At 47.0% G+C, this 15,802-nt stretch overlaps 1 protein-coding gene across 1 annotated transcript; it reads right to left on the reverse strand.

Annotated features, from left to right (window-relative positions):
- Window positions 1-5,835: 5,835 nt before the first annotated feature.
- On the reverse strand, window positions 5,836-7,655 carry gpr3 (G protein-coupled receptor 3). The gene is made up of 2 exons (XM_072246366.1): window positions 7,580-7,655; window positions 5,836-7,148 (listed from the first exon to the last, which is right to left on the reverse strand). The coding sequence occupies exon 2, from the start codon at window positions 7,134-7,136 to the stop codon at window positions 6,159-6,161; it is 978 nt and encodes a 325-aa protein (XP_072102467.1). The 5' UTR covers window positions 7,137-7,148; window positions 7,580-7,655; the 3' UTR covers window positions 5,836-6,158.
- Between the last annotated feature and the right edge of the window lie 8,147 nt (window positions 7,656-15,802).

A 15,802-nucleotide genomic window follows, 5' to 3' on the forward strand; every position in this document is an offset into this window, starting at 1 on the left:
GCCCTTCGGCCCACAATGTTGTGCTAACCTTTTAACCTACCTAACCTTTCCCTTGTGAAAGCCTGATTGAATTTACCCTATCTATCTATACACCTCATAATTTTGTATACCTCTTTGTCCTCACAACCCATAATGACTAACTAACCTACTAACTGGTAGCTCTTTGGACTATGGGAGGAAAGCAGAGCACCCAGGGGAAACCCACACCTTGACGGGGAGAACGTACAAACTCCTTACAGACAGTATTGGAATTGAACTCTGAACTCCATCACCCTGAGCTGAAATAGTGTTGTGCTAACCTCTACACGACCATGGCGTCCAAAGTTTTTCCAAAGTTCCAGAACCTTCTTTCTCTTACCGCAACATGTTGCAGCACATTAGCTTTTTCTGCTCAGACCTCACCTTCTTCAAGGCCCTGTCACTGGTGAATGCTGAAGTAAAGTATTCATTAAGGACCACACATAAGCCAAGACCAGAAGGAGGAATGCAAAGTGAAGGGCAGGTCGTGAGGGTGAGGAGGAGGTGAAGAAAAGGGTTAACGAATCCCCAACCTGACAGCACTTTCATCCATTTCGGGAACTTGCTGAAACCATTCCCCTCTGTCTCCAACTTCCACCCCATCATCTATTTTCCCTTTTTGCTCTGACCCCTTTAACTCTACCTATGGACTCACTCCCAAGGACTTTTCATCTCATAATCTCATGTTCTCTAAATTTATTGCTTACTTCTTTAATATTATTGCTTTGCCTTTTTATTCTTTCTGTATTTGCAGTTTCCTATCTTTCCCACTTGGGTTTTCTTGTCCATCTTTGTTGCGAGAGGTTTTCCACTGATTCTATTGTGCTTCTTTGAACACCTGCATCTCAGGTCAGTATATGACCTTTAGTAACAAGTCCACTTTGAACTTTCCACTCTCACCTGGATCACCTGCCAGCTCTTTTTCTTTATTAAGATAGAGAGCGGAATAGGCCTTTCGAGGCATACCGTCTGGCAATCCCCAAGCCTAATCACAGGACAATTTACAATGCCCAATTAACATAACAAATTTGTACGTCTTTGAACTGTGGGAGGAAACCCATGCGGTCACGGGGAGAACGTACAAACTCCTTACAGGGAGTGGTGGGAATTGAACTCTGGTCGCCCGTACTGTAAAGTGCTGTGCTTTCCACTTCACTACCGTGCTGCCTCACTCTTTTCCACGCCTTTCTCCTGCCCCCTCTCCCCTCTTTCTGTCCCAGACCCATAACATGGACTGCTCATCTCCCTCCACTTCTTCTGGGCGTCCCCCGCCTCCTGTGTCCGATGGTGAGGGAGCGGGGCCGCTCCGACTAGTTTCAGCTTCTCTCGCTGGCATGCCAGGAGCTTGGGCATATGGGAGAACAGGGAAGGACAACGGGAGATGCCCCCTCACCTCGGCGAGCAATGAAATCCTCACCCCCCCCTGCATGAAATTACATTCATCCCCTCATCCCCCTCCTCCCTCCACCTGGCTTCACCTTCCCCACCCCCTTACCTTTTTTATTCTGGCTTCCTCCCTCTTCCTTTCTGGTCCTGATGAAGGGTTTCGGCCCGAAACGTCAACTGTTTATTCCCCTCCATTTCTCTGGTGTGGGAACACCAGTGCCTTTGAACAGAAAATCCTGCAAAAGGCAGTGGATTCGGCCCAGTCCATCACGGGTGAAGCCCTCCCAACTATTGAGCACATCTACATGAAACTCTGTCACAGCAAAGCAGCATCCATCATCAGAGATCCCCACCACCCAGGCCGTGCTGTCTTCTCACTGCTGCCATCAGGTAGAAGGTTCATAGTCATAGTCATACTTTATTGATCCCGAGGGAAATTGATTTTCATTACAGTTGCCCCAACCAAGAGTAGAGTATAGCTATAGCAATATAAAACTATAAATAATTAAATAATAATATGTAAATTATGCCAGGAAATAAGTCCAGGACCAGCCTATTGGCTCAGGGTGTCTGACCCTCCAAGGGAGGAGTTGTAAAGTTTGATGGCCACAGGCAAGAATGACTTCCTATGACGCTCAGTGTTGCATCTCTTCAGGAGCCTCAGGACTCACACCACCAGGTTAAAGAACAGTTACCACCCCTCAACCATCAGACCCTTGAACAAAAGGCGATAGCTACACTCAACTTCACTTGCCCGTCCATTGAGATGTTCCTACAACCAATGATCTCACTTTAAGGACTCTTTATTTCAATATTTCATGTTCTCGTTATTTATTGCTATTTATTTATATTTGCATTTACACAGTTTGTTGTCTTCTGCACTCCGGTTGATCTTTCATTGATCCTGATATAGTTACTATTCTATAGATTGCTGAGTATGCCCGCAGGAAAATGAATCTCAGGGTTGTACATGGTGACGTCATTGAACTCAGAATAACATTTACTTCGAGCGTTGATGCTGCCGGACCTGCTGAGTTCCCCGAGCATTTTGTGTGGGTTGGTTCGTTGAAGCTTGGCTGTTAAGGAAGATGCCGGCTGTTCAGTGGGAGGGAGAGAGCTGCCCCACCGGGAGACCGGGGAGTGTGCGAGACGGCACAGGGAGCGGGAACCTGCCTCTGCCATCGGCGGGGAGTCGGGGCAGAGAGAGGGAGCGAGAGTCTGGCTCGGCTACTCCGAACGAGACCACAGCTGTCAACATCTGGGGCAGGGTTACAGATGTGGTGGGGAGGTGGTGGGGGGGGGGGAGATCACCAGATGTGGCGGCTTCTCTCCTTTCGGTTAATATGCACGTTCAAAATCAGGCAGGAATGCGAGTTGGCACCGAACCCTACCGTGGAAAATGTTTTTTGTAATCGCTGTGGACAGGTAGGCTTTTACAGGAAGAGGCGGCGGCTGAGGAATCACGTACAAAGATTTATAAGTGTGGGGACGGTCTCTCGGGCTAACGGGGTCGCTCGGAGGGAGCGCTTCCACCCGCCGCAGCAAGATGAGTTATTTCCGCCGCCCTCAGACACCGCCACATGTGCCATCTGTCGGTTTACCTGAATACAGGCCGGGCACCCGCTCTACGCTTTCAGCTGACTGATGTCCAAACGTTTTGTCGACAGCAAATCTGCGAGTCCCGACTGAATATCTGCGAATGCGGGAGTCCGGGGCCAAGGACAGTTACATTTAGAATATTAAAGCAAGGATGTGATGCTGAGGCTTTATAAAGATCTGGTGAGGCCTCGCCTGGCGTGTTGTGAGCAGTTTTGGACCCCTTATCTTAGAGGAGATGTGCTGACGAAAATGATCCACGATTGAACAGATAATCACATGAGGAGTGTTTGATGGCTCCCGGGCCTGTACTCACTCGAATTCAGAAGAGGGGCGACCTCATTGAAACCCATCGAATGTTGAAAGGCCTCGATACGGTGGATGTGGAGAGGATGTTTCCTATGGGGGGTGGGAGAGAGAGAGTCTGAGATCAGAGGTCACAGTCTCAGGACTGAAGGGAGTCCTTTTAAAACAGAAATGAGGAGGGATTTCTTTAGCCGGAGAATGGTGAATCTGTGGAATTCGTTGTCACAGATGACTGTGGAGGCCAAGTCATTGGGTATATTTAAGGCAGAGGTTGATAGATTCTTGATTAGTCAGGGCATGAAGGGATACACTGGAATTTAGAAGGATGAGAGGGGATCTGATTGAAACATATAAGATTATTAAGGGATTGGACACGCTAGAGGCAGGAAACATGTTCCCGATGTTGGGGGAGTCCAGTACCAGAGGCCACAGTTTAAGAATAAGGGGTAGACCATTTAGAACGGAGTTGAGGAAAAACTTTTTCACACAGAGGGTTGTAGTTCTGTGGAATGCTCTGTCTCAGAAGGCAGTGGAGGCCAATTCTCTGGATCCTTTCAAGAAAGGGTTAGATCGAGCTCTTAAAGATAGCGGAGTGAAGGGATATGGGGAGAAGGCAGGAAAAGGGTACTGATTGTGGATGATCAGCCATGATCACAGTGAGCAGTGGTGCTGGCTCGAAGGGCTGAATGGCCTACTCCTGCACCTATTGTCTACTGATACGGGGAGAAGGCAGGAGATTGGGGCTGAGAGGGAAATGGATCATCCACGATGAAATAGCGGAGCAGACTCAATGGGCCGAATGGCCTAATTCTACTCCTGTGTCTTGTGTGTTACAAATAGCTGGGTTGTCTGGGCTGTACAGCTCGTTGCGCTGGAAGGGTCCACTCCTCCCAGTATCTCTAAATCAATCAATAAACAACATCAATCAATCTATTTTGAAGTTGAAGCTAAAAATAGCCCGCAGAAGCTGAAAGTCCAAAACCCTGAGCATTTATGTTATAGATCTAATATTTCAATTTAACAAAATGTTTTAGTTGACTCACGTGTTATTATGGCATGTTCAACTGACTTCACGCACAGAAGCTGAGAGGTCTCCCAATCTCCCTCGCGTTCTGTTTGTCCACCCGCTTTGTCTGCAACTGAAACCCTTCATTCCCTTTTCACTGCCTCCATCTACTTGCGGACGGCATGATTTACTATTATTATTTTATTTTTTTCTTCTTCTATATTATGTATTGCTTTGAGCTGCTGCCGCTATGTTAACAAATTTCACGACACGTGCAGGTGATAATAAACCTGATTTTGGTCTGTCCGAATGGTGTAAACGAAAGTTTTTCTCGGTACACGTGACGATAATAAACCAAGTTCCACTGCATTTATTTATTTATTTATTTGTTTGTTTGTTTGTTTGTTTATTTCGATGCAGCGCGGGATAGACCTTCCAGCCCTTCAAGCCACGCTGCCCGGCAATCCCTCATTTTAATCCTAGCCTAACGACGGGACAATTTACAATTTACAACCTACACACCCTTGAACTGTGGGAGGAGACCGGCACAGTCACGGGGAGATCACAGCAATGCCTCACGGGCAGCGGCGGGCATAGGGCGCTGGTACGGTCAAGCGCCGTGCTAACCACTACGGCACCCCTCCGCCCCACGGTGCGTGGCCCTCTCCGCCATGGTCAGCCCCCAGCGTGGCTGGAAAGGGAGGAGGCTTGGGCACGGTGCTAGCAATCCCACTCCGTTTAAAAAATAAACCCAGAACTACGGAAACACCGACTGAAGACCTCACCCCTGGGAGTTAGGACAGAGGATTCTGGCGAGTTGCTGTCGGCGGCCAGTAGGGGCAATGGACATAAGCGAGCAAGTAATATACTGACTGTATGTTACATTTTCTTCATTAGTAAGGGCATCTTCAAGGAGCGATGCCTCAAAAAGGTGGTATCCATCATTAAGGACCTCCCATCACCCAGGACATGTCCTCTGCTCATTGTTACCGTCGGGTAAGAGGTACAGGAGCCTGAAGACACACACTCAGCGAGTGAGGAACAGCTTCTTCCCCTCTGCCATCAGATTTCTGAATAGACATTGAACCTATGGACACTACCTCACTACTTTTTTATTTCTGTTTATGCACTACTTATTTCAGTTGGCTATTTAACACACACACACACACACACACACACACACACACACACACACATATTTACTGTAATTCAGTTTTTAATATTCAGTATTGCATTGTACTGCTGCCGCAAACTCAACATATTTCACGACATAAGCCGGTGATATTAAACCTGATTCTGATCAGAGCTTATGGGGGAGAAGGTGGGAATGGGGTTGGGAGGGTTAACGGCGGGAGCACACTTGATGGGCCGAACGGCCCAACACTGCTCCGATGTCTTATGGCCTGTACGATGAATCATTGGAGTACAGTGGAATTACAGACAAAACCATCGCGTTTCTATGACAAAGTAATGACTTTTTTTATTGATGATTATAAACAAGACTACATTTTATATCTTCCAAAAAAAAAATCACGAACGACTATCTTTAATAAACTTTGTTGTGCAGATAAGGACTGAATTGAAAGTGCATGTCGTACAGTTTGTTTTAAACTAATGTGCAAATTCGGATGCAGTACACAAAGTCTCTTCATTGCATTCGGTCTTGTGGTTCGGTACTGTCCGCTGTGCAAACACGAAGGCAGTGCTAAGACCCCTCGTTCGCTTCCCAATGTCGGTTTTGGTTTGTAGTGCAATTGTTTTTTTTTCACACTGGATCAGCTCCCGGGGACCGGACCTTGGCTCAACAACGCGGCGGGGACACTCTCCCTCTTACCCCCCTGAGCAGCTAGACGTCACTGGGCGACCTGGAGCGAAAGGGGAGCTTGGACGAGAAACACCCGCAGCAAACGGTCCACAGGATCTTCTGGATGTCCTGGTTACGGTAGGCATAAATAACGGGGTTGATCATAGAGTTGTAAATGGCCGGCAGGAAGGTGAGGTACGTGTACAGCCTCGGGTAACTGTAGTCCCCCATCAGGCAGTAGATGGCAAAAGGGAGCCAGCAGACGGCGAAGGTGCCCAGGATGACGGCCAAGGTGGAGATGCCCTTCCTGGTGGTCACGTAGTGGGAGGTGGCGAGGAAGTGCCGCTGCAGGGCGATCTGGTGGGCGTGCCGGCACACGATCTTGCAGATCTGCATGTAGAGCTGGAGCATCATGCCGAACACCATGAAGAAAGAGACGGAGAGGATGATTAAGTTGTTCTTGGTCAGCGGGCGGACCACGCCGCACAGCGAGGCGTCCCTGACACAGTTCCAGCCCAGGATGGGCAGCAAGCCCAGGCTCACCGAGACCCCCCAGGTGAGCAGCAGCATGAGGTAAGTCCGTGTGACCGTCCGCTCCGAGTAATAGGTGAGTGCGTTGTACAGGGACAGGTAACGGTCCACGGTGATGGCGAGTAGGCTGCAGATAGAGGCGGTGAAGGAGCAGACGAGCAGACCCACGGTGACAAGGCTGACAAGCTCAGACTGAAGGCAGTACAGGAATACAAAGTGAACGATGAGTCCCAGGCCGGCCAGGAGGTCCGCCGTGGCCAGGCTGCCGACCAGCAGGAACATGGGGGTCCGCAGGGCCGGCGTGTAGAAGATGATCGCCACCACCACGGCGTTTTCGCAGGAGATGACCGTCCCGGAGACGCACAGCACAATATCCCAGGGATTGAGAGAGGGCTCCTGGGCCGCCAGGTCTAACGTCGCCCGCTCCTCGCCGGCAGCGAACCAGCCGGGCAGAGCATCCGCCGAGTTCCTGGAGATATTCTCGTTCATTGCGGGAGCGACCTGCAACAAACCCAAGTGCGAATCAGCTTTAACCGTCTGCCACGAATATTATAACCCCAGTCTACCCCGCCGTCTAGTTTGCAAAGCTTCTGATGATATATGCTCGCCTCATGTCTATTTTGCAGCAGCACACCAGGAGCATTGCAACGCACAAGGTACAGCCTGTTTACAATTGAAAACGGTTCACTGGGAACAAAAATCAGAATCGCGTTTATAATCACTGATATAGGACGTGGAATTTTCTGTTTAGCGGCAGTAGTCCAGTGCAAGGACACAAAACATTATATATATATATATGAACAGTCAATATATAATGCAAAAAAGGGAACACGAGATATTGTTCACGGACCGTTCAGGAATCAAAATACTAACAGTAACTCGCTGCCTATTGGCAAACGATGCATCGCCTTACTTGAAATCTGAGCCTTTACCTGCTGGTTCAGATGTTGCACATCGGAGCCGGTTTGCAGAGCGGGGACTTTGCGGCGTGAGGGGACTCCGGACTCTCGCCGATGCCTCTCTGCCTCATCCGTGGCTGCCGAGTGCTTTTGTATCGCAGCCCCTGACTCACGGCTCCCGGAAGTGGCACATTGATCCTGCAACGTTCGCCTGCTCCAGCGCCTCGGTGACGTCATCGCCCGGCAGGGGCGGGGACGCGCGCTGCATGCAAATGAGGCTTCATTCATAAAGTCGAGCAGGGACTCCCGCCCTCGGCGGGGTCCTCGGGGTCCGATCTGACCACACCGCACCGCATGCAAACTAGCCGGGGTCCACCGACCCGAACGTTATGTCAGAATTCTATCAAGTGCATTCAGCCATTCCCTGTTTGTGGAAGGTCGCTGTCTGCCAATCGATTCAGAATCTGATATATTATCACCGTGAAATGCGCTGTTCTGCAGTGGCAACGGCATAAAATTAATATAAATTCCAAAATATATAAAAATGCAGAATAAAACAATAATGTGGTGTCGTTCATCGACCCGTTCCGAAATCTCATGACAGAGGGGAAGAAACTGTTTCCGAATCCATGAGTATGGGTCTTTAGGTTTGTTGTTTTGCTGCATGAGTACAGTGCAAGGACATAACATTACTATAAATTACCAAAATAAACCGGGCAGATAAAAAAAACAAATGTAACACATCATGGTGGAGGAACTCACTAGGACAGGCAGCATCGGGAGGGGAATAAACAGTGGACGTTTCCTGCCGGGACCCCTTCATCAGGAATAGGAAGATCATAAGACCATAAGATATAGGAGCAGAATTAGGCCAATCAACCCATCGAATTTGCTCCGCTATTCTATTTTCCCTCTCAGCCCCAATCTCCTGCCTTCTCCCAGTATCCCTTCATGCCCCGACTAATCAAGAACCTACCAACCTTAAATATACCTAATGACTTGGCCTCCAGAGCTACCCATGGCAACGAATTCCACAGATTCACCTTTGTCGGCTAAAGAAATTCCCCTCATCTCCGTTCTATTTTGAGGCTGTATCCTCTGGTCTTAGACTCTCCCAACATAAGAAACAATCTCTCCACATCCCCTCCATCAAGGCCTTTCAGTATTTGATAGGGTTCAATGAGATCCCCCCTCATTCTTCTGAATTCCAGTGAGTACAGGCCCAAGAAAGGAAAGAGGCAGAAGACAGAATAGTGTGGTAATGTTTATAGGCTCAATGTCTGTTCAGAAATCTGATGCTGGAGGAGAAGAAACTGCTGCTGAATCTTTGAGTGTGGGTCTTCTGGTTCCTGTACCTCTTTCCTGATGGTAGGTGATGACGAAATGATACTGGGTTTGCTGACTGTGAAGTTCTAAATGGCTACCCTCACTAAAAGGAGATTGTACAATAACTATCCAATCTTCAAGACCAGTTCACCTCCCTGTTCATTCTCCTTGGAGGGTCTAGCTGCCAATACCCACAATCTGAATGATGTGGGTCCACGCTCTCTACCAATGGTGAATATGCTTCCAGCTAACAAGGTAATTTAAACACAGTTCTTTTATTTTCAGTGATATGCACTTAAATCCAAACAACATTCTTATAACACATTTAAAACTCGCAATGAATTGCTCTTAAACACTTCCCAAATACAAACCATTTCTAAAACACAAAGCATTTCCGAAGCACAATGCATTTCTTCAGCACAAAGAATTGCTCAAACACAAAGCGTTTCCTAAACTCAAAAGATTAAGCATTAAGGATTTCCAAAGCACAAGTACAATTCCTGAAATCTGAAAAGACATACCGACAATGCTGATGAATGAATCATCCATCGCAGAGATTGAAGGCAGAGCAATGCTTCACCCTGTGTTTCTTTCATAATTCTTGATATTCCTTTCCCCTTCCTAATAAGCCCGGACTCCTCTCTACTTTTGTACAGTTTCTTTGCCACTTGGGTGACTTCACATGCAAGTGGTATTTCCTCAGATGCTCTTCCTACACAAACGGTCTAAAGGCTTCTCAGAGACACAGCTCCCAGTTACCTATGTTTAATGCTGTGAAGCTAACTTCCTTGAGTACATAAAACTTACCAACGATTGCTTCATCGAACAGTTCTGCTCCATCCACCAAAAGCAAAACTTCCCAAGGGCCAACTTTCAATTCTTATTCCCATTCCAACAAAAGCTCCATGGCCTTTCTCTTGTGCCATGAGGAGGCCACCCTCAGGGTGTAGGAGCAACACCTTATATCATATCTGGTTAAACTCCAACAGCACGCCATGAATATTAATTTCTCATTCCAGAAAAAGCAATTCCCTCCTCCTCCCCTCATCTCTTCTCACCTGCTTTTCACCTCCCCTTGGATCCCCTCCTCCGTCCCCTTCTCCTATGGTCCACTCTCCTCGCCTATCAAATTACTCCCTCTCCAGCCCTTTACATTTCCCAGCTCCCTGCACCTGACTTCACCTATTACCTTCCCTTCCCCCCACCTTTTTATTCTGACATCTTCCCCCTTCCTTTTCAGCTCTGATGAAGGGTCTTGGCCCAAAACATTGACTCCAGCATTTTGTGTGTGTTGCCCAGGATTTCCAGTGTCTGCAGAATTTTCCGTGCTTATTATAGATCAATTATTAATAGGGTAAGTGTTGATATCAACTTGGTTTTCTAAGTTTCATTACATTAAGCAAATTAGTGTATGTTGTCTGCTTGGAAACAAGCCAAATTAAATAACCCACTGTCTTATGGACGGTAAGGTCTCTACCAAAGGAGGTGTAAGGTGCTCCTTCCCACCGCTAGCCTGCAGGTCATCCTTGGGCAAGGTGTAGCACCTGCTTAGCCCCCCCCACCCACCCACCCCACCGATCAGGGTCATGTGAAGCCACGGGAGCAGGTGGTGGATGGTCGTACGAGCAGCTGATGCACATCACAAGTCCTGGTTATGTGACCACTGACACCAGACAGACAATCTCTGAGGAGTATTGATAATGGCCGGGGTCACCTGTTTTGCAAAGACTCCGCCCAGAAGCAACAATAGCAAACCACTGATTTTGCCCATGTCATATGACATGGCACATAATGAATGAACGAACGATTGTCTTATATAGCACCTCTCGAGCAGTAATAAGCCAGGTGCGCTCTCTAATGTCTTGCTTTCTCCGGATAATGCATCTGCTTGTTTGCAAAGCTGTCTTTTCAAACTGCAAACTGATTACTGCTTGCCATTTACCTTTTAAGAACTGAAAACTGGCTCCCATTTATGATCAGAAACTAAACAATGCATATAGCTGGATGTCTAACTTACACTTTTTGACCCTTACAAGTGACAGCGGCTCTGTTTACAAAGCCGAGTTATGCCCAGGAAGCGAATATCCGTCACAATGAGAAGAGGACAATATCCAGAAGGTGAGGGACCTTAATGATGGAGCCACTTTCCTGAAGCACTGCCTTTTGACGATGACCTCAGTGTTGCCCGTGATGGAGCTGGCTGAGTCTACAACACTTGCAATCCTGTACCTCTACACCATTTCCATAATGGTCGACATTATTTCAATCCTGTACCTCTGCACCATTACCATAATGGTCACCATTATTGCAAGTGCTTCATAGGCTGCAGTCCCTTTGAGGTGCCCTGGAAAGGATGGGTAAGGACCTACTGAAATTCAGTTCCTTTCCTCTGTAGTGATGTATGTCCAGACTTTATATCGGGCAGAAGATACAAGATTCTGAAAGCACGTACCACCAGGCTTGAGGACAACTTCTATCCCTCTGTTATCAGACTACTGAATGGACCTCTTGTATCATAAAGATGAACCCTTGTTCTCACAATCTACCTCATGAAGACTGTGCACCGTATTGTTTACCCACTCTGCACTTTCCCTGTAGCTGTTATTCTGCATTCTGTTATTGTTTTCCCTTGTCCTACCTCAACGCACTGTGTAATGATCTGACCTGTATGAACAGTGCACAAGACAAGCTTTTCATTGTCCCTCAGTACAGCAATTCCAATTCCTACATTAAATGCATGTCCTCTTGTATTAAACGTATTCTCTAGTATCAGACGATATTTTGCCTGAGTAGCCTCCTTCCTGATGGAGTGAACATCGATTTCTCCTTCCGGTAAAAAATGTTTCCCTCTCCCTCCCTTCTTCTTCTATTCCCCACTCTGGCCTCTTACCTCTTCTTACCTGTATATTACCTCCCCTGGATTCCCTCCTCCTTCCCTTTCCCCTATTGTCCACTCTCCTCACCTATCAGATTTCTTCTTCTCCAGCCCTTTACCTTTCCCACCCACCTGTCTTCACCTATCCCCTTCCAGCTAGCCTCCTTCCCATCCCTCATCTTTTTATTCTAGTGTCTTCCCCCTTCCTCTCAGCCCCAAAGAAGGGTCTTGGTCCAAAACCTCGACTGTTTATTCATTTCTAAAGATGCTACCTGACGTGTCGAGTTTCTCCAGCATTTTGTGTGTGTTGCCCTGGTATCAAGTCCTTTAAGAAATCCTCAGCTGAAGTCTGAATTTCTCACTGGAAATTGTAAATTGTTTCAACCTTGAGCATCTATTGTCATTCTTGTAAAAGCTGCAAGGACGATATTGAGAGAAACTTGTCAAAAAGCTGAGTGAGCCACAGCTTGTAGCCTGCACGTGGATTCTGAGAGGGTCACTGAGGCCGGGTGATTCAGAGCAGAGGTGTGAGACTGAGCTGCTGAGTAGCGTGTGTGTGTGTGTGTGTGTGTGTGTGTGTGTGTGTGTGTGTGTGTGTGTGTGTGTGTGAGAGTGTGTGAGAGAGTGTCTGTGTGAGTGTGTGTGTGTGTGAGAGTGTGTGAGTATGTGTGTGTGTATCAGTGTGTGTGAGTATGTGTCTGTGTGTGTGTGTGTGTGAGTGTGTGTGTGTGTGTGTGTGTGTGTGTGTGTGTGTGTGTGAGTGTGTGTGTGTGTGTGTGTGTGTGTGTGAGAGTGTGTGAGAGAGTGTCTGTGTGAGTGTGTGTGTGTGAGAGTGTGTGAGTATGTGTGTGTGTATCAGTGTGTGTGAGTATGTGTCTGTGTGTGTGTGTGTGTGAGTGTGTGTGTGTGTGCGTGTGTGTGTGTGTGTGTGTGTGTGTGTGTGAGTGTGTGTGTGTGTGTGTGTGTGTGTGAGAGTGTGTGAGAGAGTGTCTGTGTGAGTGTGTGTGTGTGAGTGTGTGAGTATGTGTGTGTGTATCAGTGTGTGTGAGTATGTGTGTGTGTGTGTGTGTGTGTGTGTGTGTGTGTGTGTGTGTGTGTGTGTGCACCTGTCACGCTGTGAGTGTATGTGTTTATGTCTGTGTGTCGGTGCGTGTGTTTGTGTGTGTGTGTGTGTGTGTGTGTGTGTGTATGTGTGTGTGTGTATGTGTTTGTGTGAATGTGTATGTGTATGTGTGTATGTGTCTGTGTGTGCACCTGTTGTGCTGTGTGAGTGCTCCCTGGTGAATCATGTACTGAAACAAATGGAGCTCTGAGCCCCGTGTGGGTCTGTGGTACTGTGATCAGACCGAGACCGAGCTCTGAGCCCCGTGTGGGTCTGTGATCAAAGCGAGCCAGGAATATCAGATCAATATGCAAGACAACAAACTGAGCAATGTTGCACTGACCTTTCCTCATTCAGCTCCAGTCAACAAATGCATTCCCTCATCATTCATCCTGCTTCACATGTGTGTGTGGTATGTATTGTTGTATAATTTTTGCAAAATACATATTTATCAGAACGTTTCTTCTTATTGAGTTAACTGAACTGTCAGGGAAATTGCAATTACGTAACTGACATTCTGCTCACTAAATAAATCCCATCTGCCTTCATAAAATAATTCTGTTTTGACTAATTTTTTTGTCAAAGCTTTACTTTCTGAGGCACTTGTTGTGAATTTAGGATGTTTCGTTGTAGACACATGTGATCCAGGGACTGTCGCCACATTGCTTGTACACAGCAAGCTCCCATAAGCAGCGGTGTGAGGGATAATTGTTAGCCTGAAGATGCGTGCGGAATTTACTGCTCTTCTTTGAGATTAATATCATGGAATATGTTATGTGACTATATCATCTGAGGATTCTCCAAGAGGACCACAACCTTGTCATTGGATTTGGAGGCTTGTGTGCCTCAATGACCCGGAGAGCTCTGCAGGCAGGAGTCAGGGCTTTATGCTTTGGCTCTTGGTACGGTCACCCATGCCAAACAGGTCAAAGGGTAGAGGCCAGACTACGAGTGGTCCACCAGTCCTCCGGCTTCAGGGGTTCAGCTCAGGGCTAACAACCCTGACTGGTCAACCAAAATTGTTACAGAAACTGCAATGAAGAATCCTTCTACATCCGAGTGTGATGGTATTCCTGAGTCTCCTGTGACGTGCATGACTGACAGTAGTGAAAACTGAGAGGAAGCTACTGACACCATGAAGGAAGGCCTGAGCAGAGATGGAGGGAGCTTTATTGCTGCCCTAAGCACCAGTGGTGTAATGGGCAGGAAGTAAGTACTATCTGAGGCGCTTAAGGAGAGCTAATCTGCCCCAAAAATTGCTGGCCAGCTTGTATCGATGTGCGACAGAGAGCATACTGACATACGGAATGACAGTGTGGGACTCCAGCTGTAGCAAGACAGATCACAAAGCACTGCAACGGGTGATTAGGGCGGCTCAGCACATCACTGGGACTCAGCTACCAAACCTGGAGACAATCTACAACTCTCGATGCCTACAGCTGTTTGTAACATCATTAAAGACCCATCCCATCCCAGAACACTGTCTGTTCAATCTCTTGCCATCTGGTAGGAGATACAGAAACATCTTAGCCAAGACAGTCAGATTGGAAAACAGCTTCTTCCCCAGGGCTGTGTGCAGCTGAATAATGCAACACCCCAGCTTTGAGTCGTATGGACTATTGAAGTCACTTGTCGCATGTAAGTATGGGATTTTCTTTTAAATTAAGCTGTACCACACACATTGTAAATATCTGTTTTGCACGGACTGGACTAGCACAGCGATCTTGTTGTCTTGAGCAACTCTATTCCATTCTGTTCTCTGACTGCCTGTGAGTACAGATGGAGCCTCAGCTCACCAGCTCATTCGAAAGGTTCTTCCTTTGTGTATGTAGGTGCGCCCTGATATGGTACTGTTATCGACATTGGAACTGAGTTATCATTGTCACGTGTACTGATTTACAGTGAAAACTTTGTCTTGGATACTGATCATACAGATCAGATCATTGAGCAAGAACAAGGTAAATCAATCACAACGCAGAATAAAGTGTAAAAGTTACCAAGAAAGTTCAGTGCAGGTAAACAATATAGTGCAAGATCGAAATGAGGAAGTGGAGAGATTGAGCAATTTCAAGTTCCTGGGTATCAATATCTCTCAGGATCTAACATGGTTACAACATACGAATGCAACCATAAATCAGGCAAGACAGCGATGATGTTTCATTAACAGTTTGAGGAGATTTGGTTTGTCAACTAAAACGCTCAAAAGCATCTACAGAAGTACTTTGGGGAGCATCACCATCTGGTGTGGGGGGGGGGTGTGGCTACTGCAAAAGGTCTAACTAAGTTGCAGAAAGTTGTAAACTTAGTCAGCTCCTTCATTGGAACCAGCCTCCATAGTATCCAAGATACTGTATCTTTAAGGAGCAGTGCCTTAGGAAGGCAGGGTCTATCATCAAGGACCCCGACCACTCAGGACATGGTCTCATCTCACTGTTACCATCAGGAAGGAGGTACAGGAGCCTGAAGACACACAATCAATGATTCAGGAACAGCTTCTTCCCCTCTGCTGTCTGATTTCTGAATGGACATTGAACCCCTGAACTCTCCCTCACTACCTTTTACATTAGCATTTTTTGTACTGCTTATTTGAACATAACTATTTAATAGACATATATATATAGTTAATGTCATTCAGTTTTTTCTTTTTCTATATTTATTCATCATGTATTGCATTGTACTGCTGCCATAAAGTTAACAAATTTCATGACATGTGCTGGTGATATTAAACCTGATCCTGTTTCTGATTGAGGACAGGCATTCATCTTCTTACCATCCATCGGGGACATTTATCAGGAGCGCTGCATACGTGGGGCCCTTAATATTATCAATGATCCCACCCATCCATCCAGCATCCTCTTTGACTTTCATCCATCAGGCAGGAGACTCCGATGCATAAAAACAAGAACAGTCAGGTTGGGAAATGGTTTCTTCCCTCAGGCCATTAGGATTCAGA

This window comes from Mobula birostris, chromosome 29, assembly GCF_030028105.1.
Source record: "Mobula birostris isolate sMobBir1 chromosome 29, sMobBir1.hap1, whole genome shotgun sequence".
NCBI lineage: Eukaryota > Metazoa > Chordata > Chondrichthyes > Myliobatiformes > Myliobatidae > Mobula > Mobula birostris.